General features: G+C 52.7%; 1 protein-coding gene across 1 annotated transcript; it reads right to left on the bottom strand.

The window, feature by feature from the left end:
• Positions 1 to 1,566: 1,566 nt before the first annotated feature.
• Positions 1,567 to 2,380, bottom strand: LOC118354760 (polyunsaturated fatty acid (12S)/(13S)-lipoxygenase, epidermal-type-like). The gene has a single exon (XM_049110132.1). The coding sequence runs from the start codon at positions 2,319 to 2,321 to the stop codon at positions 2,013 to 2,015; it is 309 nt and encodes a 102-aa protein (XP_048966089.1). The 5' UTR covers positions 2,322 to 2,380; the 3' UTR covers positions 1,567 to 2,012.
• Between the last annotated feature and the right edge of the window lie 9,344 nt (positions 2,381 to 11,724).

The following is an 11,724-nucleotide window of genomic DNA, read 5'->3' as shown; positions in this document are numbered from 1 at the left end:
ATCCCGGGACCCTGAGATCATGACCTGAGCCCAAGGCAGATGCTTCCCTGACTGAGCCACCCAGATGCCCCCTCTGTCTCACTTTTGGTTGGGACCTGAAAGATCAGCCACCCGAGGAGTGGGCTAGACATTCTGGCCTCATAGGATGGAAGCCCGACATCCAATAAACTTAGCCCCTGATGGGATTAAGGAGATCTGCGATCCATCACTAGTACCCCTCAAGCCTAGCATCCTACTCAAAGGCAGATAAATCTAGTTAGAATGACTAGAAACTAAAAATCTAGTTAGAATCTACACTAGCAGACTTAAAACCCAGACATAATAGAAGTGCTTTGTCCAAAGTACTTAGTCCACACTGGCCAAATGCTGTGGCCCTTTATCCTTTCATGTCCAACCATTAACTGTTCTCTTTGTAAATAATAGGAGATTGGTTTTGTTAGGTTGCTTTTGACTTATTGCAAAACAAGGGAAGGGGGGGAACAATGCAAATGCTCCAAAGAAGGAAGCATACTAAGGTCGCTTGGCAGCCTGGTAGAGGTTTGGAGACAATTCTATGATAGATAGATAGATGATAGATAGATAGATAGATAGATAGATAGATAGATAGATGATATAAAATTTTTTTGGACAATCCTGTGATATTTGAATCAAAATCCCTCTATGGGCCAGAAACGAATACGGAGGACCTGCTGTTACATTACCACAGAATAGAATGCAACAGAGATGGAGAGATGAGCTTGGAACAGGGTGCCCAGCCTAATGGAATGGTGGGGGTGCTCAAGAACTCAGGATGCTTGCACACATTCATTCCCCCCGCCCCCCACATACGGCTGCTGTGCTGCAAAATTCCAGATAACACCATCATTCTGGTAAAATAGCACAAAACAGCACCAGAATGCAGGTCCAACCAGGCATGTGATTTAGTGCATTTCCTGAGCTGGAGATGAGCAACGACGGTACTCTCATGAGGCAACAGTACGCCTGCTGTACGCAGAAGTGCCTGGGCAAAATAATCATCATCATCATCATCATCATCATCAGTACAATGTAGATAAATTGAGATCATGTATTTGAAACCCCTTGGTACTTGCTCTAGCTAGTTCCTTATTTGTCTGTTTGCAGCGTCTCAGACTGTGGGCTACCATGTACATTTGGATGGCTGGAGGGAGGAAGAAGCAGAAACGAGGGGAGGGTTTATCGGGAGTCCTGGGGAGGGACGTGGGGGATGCCCAGGCAAGGAACACGATGGAGGGAAGGCGGGGCTAGGGGTCACGCTGGAGACCTTTGGAGGCAGCCTATGGGACGCCGTGGGTGAGGACTCCAAGAAGCATCAAGGCAAGAGCTACTGTCCGCAGCCGGGTTCCAAGAAGCCGCTCAAAACTTCTGTCGGTGGACGGAAGGAAGCCCTTGAAGGGAACACTCATTGCGGGAAGACCTTTTTACTCCAGGACAGCACTTATTTTTCTTCCTTGAAATCTGAGTGAGGGCAGGGCAACAGACCTCACAAAACCAACTTTATTATTTAATCAGGTCTTTCTTTAATGATGGGTAAGCCAGATCCTCTGGGGAAAAGGAGAGGGCCGAAGTGCAGGACAGGCTGGACATTAAGGTAGGGTGGGCACAGGGGATGCTGGGCTCCAGAAGTCAACAGGAACCCCTCCCTGTGAGTCCCCTGGAGCTGTTTGAGGCAGCCGCCTTGGGCGCCTGGACGACACAGCATGGGGGGGTGGTCAGTCTGGTCACAAGAGGATGTGGCCAAGGAACGTGGAGGGTGCTCAGAGGCACTTGGGGAGGCCGGAGCTCCGGGGTGACCCTTCTCATATGGTCACGCTGTTCTCCACCATGCTGGGTCGAAGGTACTCATAGGGCAGCTGCAGGCCTGCATTGCGGGCCTCTATCTCCTGGTCCACGGCAGCCACGGCCTGGGGCCGAGGGCCTGAGAAATATCTCTCCTTGTGCTGCCCCAGGGCCACCTGAGAAGGGGAGAACGAAACGGCTCAGCCCTGGGCCCCTCAGCCAAGAATACCACCCCTCCTAAGCCGCCTCCTCTCCCCGCCAGCCCCCAGGGCCCAGGCATCGGTCTCCACCATGATGGGCTGGCGTCTGCCAAGGAACTTTGTGAAGGTCTTCTGCATGTGGGCCTGGTGGGCCGTGGGCAGCGAGTCCATTATATCCTTCTCTGTCACGTCCTTGGAGACGGGCGGGGGCTTCCGCATGGTGCACGGGCCGTTGGGGATCCAGGAGTACCAGTCCAGCTGCAGGTGCAGGAGCCTCAGGAACCCAGGCCGACCACAGGGCACTCGACCTCCCGCCGACTCCATCCCGGGAGCCCCTAGGGCTGATCGCAGCCGCCTACCTGGCCCAGGTGGGCAGAGGCATGCTGACCTGGGCACATGAAGATACACATGGTGACAAAGTGGCAGAGCTGAACCCGGGTGTCTAAGGAGACGGGGAACCTGGGTGACCAGAATGGAAGCAGCGACTTTGAGACCAGGACATGACAGAAGCATCATGTCAGTGAAAGGCACTGTCAGGTGCTACAGAGAGGATGGAAAATACTCGGGAGAAAAGGGTCTGGTTGCGGAGGGAGCTCTGGGTGCATGAGGGCAGGAAGATTTCTGGAGGATGCTCCGGTGAGCCCCCCGGGGTGCTCAGGGCACCCACGGTAGGGGGCTTACGACACTGTGAGTGTGCACTGCTGATGGGCGGGTGAGGTGACATGGGTCGTGGGGAGGGGCTCGCACTTACCCCCGGTCCCGGGCACCCTGCAACCCCGTCTCGGTGATCTCTCTGCACCAGGCCTGCAGCTCTGGATCATCCCTCACAGCTTCATCAGTCATGTAGAAAAGACCGACCATCCCCTCCACGTACCTGCTCCCCGGCAAGAAAGCCCTTGGTCCCAGGCGGCCGACCGCGGGGCCAGCTGGACCTGTGGCCCACCCCCTCCTCGTTCTCTCCAGCAAGCCCGCTGGGTCGCCCTCTCTGCGTCACCCTCACCGGCTGATGATCCCCCACAGCCTGAGGGCATCTTGGCCTAGAGAGAAGCCTTCACATCCAAGAGCCCACGGTCAGCCAGGTCGGCCAGAGGGCAGAGGGAATGATAGGTCAAGCAAGCTGTGGCTCTCTGGAGAATGTCCACATGGCCTCCGCTACTGGTGCTCACCCCCTGAGGACGACCCCCCGCAGATGCCAGGATCAGCCACGGGGGGGTGGAGGTGGGGGGCCGGTTTCAGGGTCAGATTCTAGTCAGTGGTCCCGCTCAGGTCCCTCCCCGGGTGTGAGGGAATCAGGGAGATGCCTTCATGGGGGATGCAGGGCTGGTGGTGGTGGGGCCAGCCAAACACCCATCGGGATGCTTTCACTGTTTTTTTTTTTTTAATGTTTTATTTTTTTTTAAGATTTATTTATTTACTTATGATAGAGAGAGAGAGGCAGAGACACAGGCAGAGGGAGAAGCAGGCTCCATGCCGGGAGCCCGACGTGGGATTCAATCCCGGGACTCCAGGATCGCGCCCTGGGCCAAAGGCAGGCACCAACCCAGGGATCCCCGGATGCTTTCACTGTTGAGCCCTCTGCCCTCCTTACCCATCCTACTCCGTACCAGGTCAAAAATTCCCCATCTGGAGACAAGATTGCTCCAGGCGGGGATGTTGATCTCCATGGTGTGGCAGAAGTGTGGGATCAGAAGCTGATTGTGGGAGAAAGGAACAGGACTGGTAAGGGGGGGATCCTGGGGTCCAGGAGGGGAGTGGAAATTTAAGGAGCAAGGACAGAGAAGAAGGCAGAGGGCAGGTCTCCATGAGAACGACAGACCTCCCGCTGGACTGGAGTGGGTCAGGGTAAGATGTGGGAGAAGACAGATGGGGAAGGGTCTTCCCAAGGTCTCCCCAGGTTGAGGAGTGTACAGTCTCACATGATCTCTAAGAATCCCAGGACTCTCTGGTCTCGCACCACAAAACCTAGCAAAGGTCCCACATGTGAAACTATCTCGTGCCTGTGTCTTATTCCCCTCAAGGAAGTATCTGTGGGGGGCGCCAGGGTTGGGGGGCTCTGTCGGTGAAGCCTCTGCCTTCAGCTCAGGTCATGATTCCGGGGTCCTGGGATTGAGTCCTGCATCGGGTTCCCTGCTCCATGGGGCGTATGCTTCTCCCTCTGCCCATCCCCCTGTTTATGCTCTCTCTCTCTTAAATTAATTAATTAATTAAATCTAAAAGAGGAAGAAGAAGAAGTATCTCTGCTCCCTGCAAAGGCAAATGTCTCCTGTCCTCTTGTGCTTTCCCTGGAATGTCACCCCTGGCAATCTCTCCTTCCTCTCCTCCTCGCTCCTCCTCCCCCTCTCTCCACCCCTGTCCCCCCCCACCCCACCCCCATCCCTCTCTCTCTCTCTCTCACACACACACACACACACACACACACACACACACACACGCCTCATCCTGGATACCTTCGCACAGAAAACCCTGGCTTCTCCCCGCATGCATGCCTTCCCAGCAGCCTCCTCACTTCTTGCTTCCCTTCCACAGCAAGTCTTCTCAAAAGGCTCCCTCTGCCCCATCTCTCCCGTCACCTGCGTCACCTGCGTCACCTGCCGCCACCTCCACTCCCCCAGACATCACTCAGTGGATTAACCAATGGCCTCCACACTGACGTCCAAATGTGGCTCCTCTGGCTGTGATGTCGCTGGCTTCTTGGCAGCATGTCACACGGATAACCGTGCCTCCCTCTTCAAGTGCTTTCTCTCCTTGGCCTCCACGACACCAAGCCTTTTGTTTCCCTCCCACCTCAGTGGATGTCCCTTGTCTTGCTCCGTGTGTTCCTTCACTCCTCGCTCACAGTTTATAAAGGCCAGGCACATCCTACCTACTGTTATGTCCTAGGCCAAATCGTCCGCTGTAGCTACAAACCCCAGATGACTTCCTCTAGTACAAGGTCAGACTCTGTGGAGGTGCTTCCCGAGGCTTCAAAGGGTGTGTGACACAAAGTGCAGTCAAATACAGAAGAGACGCTGACATACCTTGTAGATGGGATGCAGGCTGGGCAGGGTCCTCATCGTGGCCACAGAAATAACCTCAGCCATCAGGTGTCCCCGCAGGAGATGTGACTGTAGCTGGTGCATCTGGAAGTCAGAGCTACGGACCCAGGTCTTGGCCAGCAGCCAGGCCATAGGGGGGTTGGAGGGCAGCATGGGTGTGGGGCAGCCGTGATGAGGAGGCTGCAGCTGGAGCAGGAGAGAGGGGAGGGGTTGGGACCTGTGTGCCCCAGTCTATAAGGGGATCCGTGTCTGTGCAAAAGAAACCTGGGGCCTCTTACCTGGATGACCATGGGTAAGAGCTTCCCATCAGGCTGCAGCTTCAGCATAACCAGAGGGGCGGCCACATATTGTTGTTTTAAAATGATTACATTAAGCTTGACCCCATCTAGCAGGAGAAATCAGCTTCAAATAGAGATCCAGCCTGGAGGGTGAGGAGCAGGGGTAGATAATGAGGTCATTCTGGACCCTCCCATTTCATTTGGGAGGCTGGTCCCTTCCTCTGCCCATCAAGTCTCTCTCTCTCTTTTTTTTTAAGTCTTTCCTTTCAACATCAATCTGTTTTCCCTTAACCCAAGCCCCGAATGAGAGGTTTCCACGCCCAGTATCTTCCATCAGACTTGGAGCTTCTTGAGGTAAACTTCCTGGTTCTCCACCATGCCCTCAATCCCCACAACCAAAGTCATCCCCCCTCAGGCTTTAGCTAAACGTAGCGCACAGGAGTTCCTGTATCCTCTCCTCAAAAAAAACCCCATAGTTTCAGCTCTTTGGGGCTTTGTTCAATCTCTCTTCTTCCTTCCTTCCAGAAGCCTGAGCTTTCCCCAAAGGCTGGAATGTTTCTTACAAAGGAGGAAGAGGGGGAAGAAAAGAGGGATAAAAGGAGCAGATGGTTAATTCAGTGGTCCTCCACCAACCCGGGGTGATCTTTGCCCTCTGCAGAGGACATTTCGCAATGTCTGGAGGCATTTCTGGTTGTCACAATGAGGGTGGTGTTGCTAGCATCTCGTACCACTAAGCATCCTACAACGCACAGCACAGCCCCCACGACAGTTATCTGTCCCTAAATTTCGGCTGTCAATGTTGAGAAACCCTAAGTGTAGATGGAGGAGGGTGTAGATTAAGTATTTGATGGAGGAAATGAGGAGGGTCGGGTAGGAGAAGGAGGCAGCATGGCTGGGGTTGTGGATGAACAAGAGAGAGCACAGCACCTGGAGTTCTTTCTCCAACTGGGTCTTCAAGTCTTCCATCCCTGGAGGCAGCACCAGCCAGGCTGGGAGGCTGCTCGAGCGCCAGGAGCATGGGGTTTGCACCACTGAGGAACTGGTACCCGAAGAGGGCATCATCCTTCCAGGAATTTCAAACCTTCTCTGAAGACGTCAGGTGGGGAGCATGCTGTAAGTTCTGTGCCTCTGATCCTACTAACAGATCGCTCTCCCTACCCTCTCCCCCTCTTCTGTCAAAGCCCTGCATTGGAGAGATGCCTGGGTGGCTCAGAGGTTGAGCGTCTGCCTTCGGCTCAGGTTGTGATCCCAGGGTCCTGGGATCAAATCCCCCATCGTGCTCCCTTCAGGGAGCCTGCTTTTCTCCCTCTGCCTGAGTCTCTGCCTCACTTTGTGTGTTTCTCATGAACAAATAAATAAAATCTTATTAAAAAACCCCCACAAAGCCTTGCATTGGAAATATGTACATAGATTTGGGGAGATTGTAGTAACTGACCAGCCAGCGCAGTCTTCGCACTTGGGAATATTCTTTTGAAATCTTCCGGTCTTTTAACTGGATTTGTGTCCCCTTGAGGACCAAGCCCTCCAACCTGCGGAAAGAATGGCAATGCTAGGAGATCAAGAAAGGACCCTACTTTGCATGCTGGGGTGCAGGTGCCAACCCACTACCTGGCACATACGCTTTTGCCAGCGAGAAAGAGAAGTCAAAATCCTTATCCTCCTGGAATCTCTCATTCTTGGGGAGGTCCCACGGTGTTCTCCCTGCTACAGGCAGTATTAACCCATCTTTCCAGGAGCCCCACCTGGAGGGAGAACACAGAATCCGGGATGAGTGGGGCGGTGGGTTTCTTGGGATCTGGTGGGGGATCAGAGGCTTGCTTGGACTCACCGGTACATCCTCTTTCTTTTCTGGATTTCCTGCTCTCGGTGCGTCTTAAACAGGCTCTGGTCGTCGCTCACGGGTCCGGGATGGGGAAGGGGACACGGGGCCCACCCTTTCACCCTGCACAACCTGTCCTGCCTCACGTGTTCCCCTCTTACATCACAGCATCCCCCCCACCCCTCTTCCTCCGGCGTCCCCCCGCCCCGCCGCCCCCCCGCGTTGCCCCGCCGCCCTCACCGGTGCCCTCGGGCAGACAGACGATCCCAGAGCCCTGCACCCAGCAGTAGCAGGGGAATAGGGCCTCGCCGTTGGTCCCGGGGCCGCGCACGGAGATCCACTTGCAGAACCAGTCGAAGTCCCCCAAGTGTTCGTCCTTGCGAAGCTTCACCAGCGGGAGGCGGCCCAGGTGGAGGGGGGCGGACTTTGAACTCGGTCTGTCGGTGGGGCGGGGAGCGAGCTCAGACGGGGTGGGGGGGACGCCCCTTCAGAGAGCCCTCTTCCCCTCGGAGTCGTCCCTGGAGAGACCCGAGTCCGCCTGCAGGTGAGGCGGCCCCGCGGCCCCGCCCGTCCCCCACCCGGAGCCCCGCACCCCGCCCGCTGCGCACTGACCCCGCGGCGCATGGGCCTCAGCTTCTGCCCCAGGTCGGCCTCCCAGTGCTCGCCGACCAGCCACAGCTGCACCTGGTTGCAGGAACCCGCCAGGAGCGAGTCCCCGGTGACCACGCGGATCGTGTACTTGCCCATCGCGCTCAGGCTTGGAGCCGCTCGGACTTGGAGCGGGGCTGGGGAAGGTGAGCAATTTAACCAGTGCGAGGCCCAGCCCCCTTGCCCCCCTCCCCGGGAGGCCGCCCCAGATCAGTGTCCCTTCGGCCTCGACTCCCAAGGTCCCTGCCTCCCACCCACAGGTCCGCTCTACCCAGACACCTGTGTCCCTACCACCGTCCACACCCGAGGGTTCTCACGGCAGCTCCTGAAGGGACAACCCACCCGGATCCATTTGGAAACGTTCCCTGGTGTCAGATCCACACCCAGTAGCCAACTACACACAGGGGCCTTCAGACTGGCCCACCAGCCACCCCCCGAATAGTGAATAAATGAATATATGAATGAGGTGACAACAGTGGAGCCGTGGGAGGTTTGAAGTGCGGGGGTGTTTTTTTCAGTGGAAAGTGAGTAAACCATCTTGACAAGGATCCAGGGCTTGTTGTTGAGGACAAGTATGAGATACTGCTGGACAGGTGGAGGAGTCGGGCTTGTTGTCCTGAGTGGAGTCAAGAGGGGGAGTTGGGAATTCCTCTTCAAAACAATCATGAAGCTTCCATGGGGCTTTCCTGAAAAAGGCTCTATGGAGCCAGCACCTCAGCTGAGCACCTGTAAAGGGTCCCATCAGGATCAGTTCTTCCCCCTGCCACCTCCTGATCTTTGGTTCTCCCTATCCTCCTTAGGGACAGTTGCTGTGCCAGGCACAAATCCCTCCCAGATTCCTTCTTCAGATACTCATTTCTATCCATCCCTCCCCAGCGCTCCTGCGCATCGTGGGCTTGCCTCCTGCCTGGACCTCCTGTTCTGTTGTGAACAGAAGGCCTTGAATCCGCAGCCTTCTGCTCGAACGTTGCTTCTAGTTCTGCATATTGACTTATAATTGGTTAGTCAAAATAGCTGGATCAAGAGGGACTCAAAAAGTAGACACACAAATCTTAAACATTTTTGCTTTAAAGCAGAACCAAAGGGGTCAGTGGTTGAACGTCTGCCTTCAGCTCAGGGAGTGATCCTGGGGTCACAGGACTGAGTCCCGCATCGGGCTCCTCGCAGGGAGCCTGCTTCTCCCTCTGCCTGTGTCTCTCCCTCTCTCTCTGTGTCTGTCATGGATAAATAAATAAAATCTTAAAAAAAATAAAACAGAACCAAAAATGAACAGTCACGCTCAAATGTTTTCTGAGCATGAATCCACAATAAGAGCTTCCCTGGGTCTTTCTTGTGTAAACTACAACAGGTGAGTTGACATTATTTAAAAAGGAGCTCAAACCTAGATTCTTGTGGAGGAAAGACTACATTCAATATCTTTTCAGATCTGTCCAGTTTTCCTCAAACCATTTACAGCTGTCTTGTCTACTCCTACGCATTGGCAGTGATTTTTTTTTAAACGATCCCTGTTCACAGTTGTAAAGCAGTCAACTTGGTTTTAATAAAAACAATGCCTTTCTGTTTACTCTTTCCGTCAGTTTGTTTGTAAATTGCATAGTTACAATAACGAGTATGAGACACATTGACAGTCTAGGGGGTGTACACACTATTCGTGATAAACAGAAGGCCTCCAGGGGTGGGCATCAGGTGACAGGTATGGCAGGAATGAGTCCACTAGCCATGTGCTTCTGGCACACTGTGGGCCTGTCAGTGTTCATTGGAGAGATGCTCAGTGTCTATTACCTGATAAGATGGTTCAATATAGGTGATTTGGAAGCTTCGTTGTAAAATCGACTCATTCTCAGATGCTACCTTGTCCACTGAAGCCACCTCTCCTAATACTCAAGAATCAGGGACCGTGAGCAACCTCAATGCTCACCACACAACACACCCACAGAGCAGTGTTACTGCCATCCCTCAGGGACTCTCTTCTGCACCGCTCACACCATTGCCAGTAAACCCTATTTTCTTCCTCCCCCCAAATTAGAGGCATTCTCCTCTTCTTCATATTGACTCCAACCCCTGACAGACATCACCTCTACTCTGTAACCTACCATTGTCCTCCAGAGCCTCAAATTCTACTTAAGGAAGAACCTTCTGACACTCTCTCCACCGACTCAGCCCCCAGATCCTACATTTCACATTTCAGTTGCCTGCCAATCCGATTACAATTTACACACCATTTATTATCACTTAAAACCCACCTGCAGGGCAGCCCAGGTGGCTCAATGGTTTAGCGCCGCCTTCAGTCCAGGGCGGGATCCTGGAGACCAGGGATCAAGTCCCACATCAGGCTCCCTGCATGGAGCCTGCTTCTCTCTCTGCCTCTCTCTCTCTCTCTCTCTCTCTCTGTCTCTCTCTCTCCCCGGTTCTCTCATGAATAAATAAATAAAATCTTTTTAAAAACCCACCTTCAGTATGTTGCTCTTACTGTGGTTTCTTTCTCTGTCTTTGAATTTTGTGCTCTCTTACATCCTTCGAAGGAGACCATAGAGAAATCTCACTGACGTCACTCATCAGATGTATGTCTGCCATCCACCACTGGTTGCTTGCGTGGATATGATGGTCTATACAAGTAATGTTTGGTCTTTGGGGCAACATTTAGCTTCATGCTTATCCTTCCTATCGAAACAACTCCTAGAGCAGGAGCCAGGCTTCTTCAGTACAATATTCCAATGCCACGTTCAGGCTAGATGTCCCGTTGTTTGGCCTGGCAAAACCTGCAGTCCCGTGGCTTCTGCCCATTCACATGGAGCCACAGGAATCACTGATACCCTCCTCTGTACACCTTAAAGACTGCAGAGAAGTAAGATGAGTTGACAATGGACCCAGGGCAAAATATATTAAGATTCTTTCAGGCCTTCTTGGAACTCTTTACTTGATTCAAAACTCCCCAATAAGATTCCTTCATTCCAAAGCCTCCAGACCAGTAGCAAACACAAGTTTCTATTTTAAAGTATGTCTCCAAATTCAGAAGACAAATCATTCCCTGTGCTTCTGAAATGGCAATCCTCCATACTCCTGGGGCATCAGAGCCCTTAGACTAACTTTTATTTCACTGTCCTACATGCCAGTGATGGCCCTGGGAGATTCATATTCTGCTGGTTTCCTGCATCAGCCAAGGACCCAATAGAAGACAGATGACACATTTAAAATAGGATAATTGGAGGAGACAAATGATAAAGAAGGGGTAGGGCGTGAGAGAACCACAAAGGAATACAAGATCCTGAGTCCTTCAGCCCTAAAGCTGTCACCACCCATGGGCCGAGGAAAAGATTACTAAAACCTAGAAAGAGAAAGCTTTCTAGGGAAGGCTTCCTTGAAAGGTGCAGTGTCCTTTTGTCAAGTTACATAGCCTAAAATGAACTTTTAGGGAGGGACCCAGGGGAATAAACATGCTGACCTCATGCTCCTCCTTCCCTTTGACCTCCTATGGAAGCTCTCCATTGGACAAGTCTAGCTAGAAACCAAGGGGGTATGAAAGCCCATTAATACAACCCATAAAAAGCTTATGCACAGCAAAGTAAACAATCAACAAAACTAAAAGGCAGTCTATGGAATGGGAGAAGATATTTGCAAACCATATATCTGATAAAGGATAAGTATCCAAAAATCGATAAAGAACTTACCAAACTCAACACCCCCAAAACAAATAATCCAGTTGAGAAATGAGCAGAAGACATGAATAGACATTTTTCCAAAGACAACATCCAGATGGCCAAAAGACACATGAAAAATGCTCAACATCACTCATCATCAAGGAAATGCAAATCAGAACCACAATGAGATGTCCCCTCACACCTGTCAGAATGGCAAAAATTAACAAAAGAAACAACAGGTGTAGGCGAGGATGTGGAGAAGGGGAGCCCTCTTGCACTGTTGGTGGGAATACAACCTGGTACAGCCAC

Source organism: Canis lupus, chromosome 5 (genome assembly GCF_003254725.2).
Source record: "Canis lupus dingo isolate Sandy chromosome 5, ASM325472v2, whole genome shotgun sequence".
Lineage (NCBI taxonomy): Eukaryota > Metazoa > Chordata > Mammalia > Carnivora > Canidae > Canis > Canis lupus.
Note: the sequence above shows the minus strand (reverse complement) of the source record. Positions and strands in the feature narration are given on the sequence as shown.

What these genes read in the sequence shown, in the direction of transcription:
- LOC118354760 (XM_049110132.1), bottom strand. Translation starts at nt 2,321, where the DNA reads ATGGAGTCGGCGGGAGGTCGAGTGCCCTGTGGTCGGCCTGGGTTCCTG.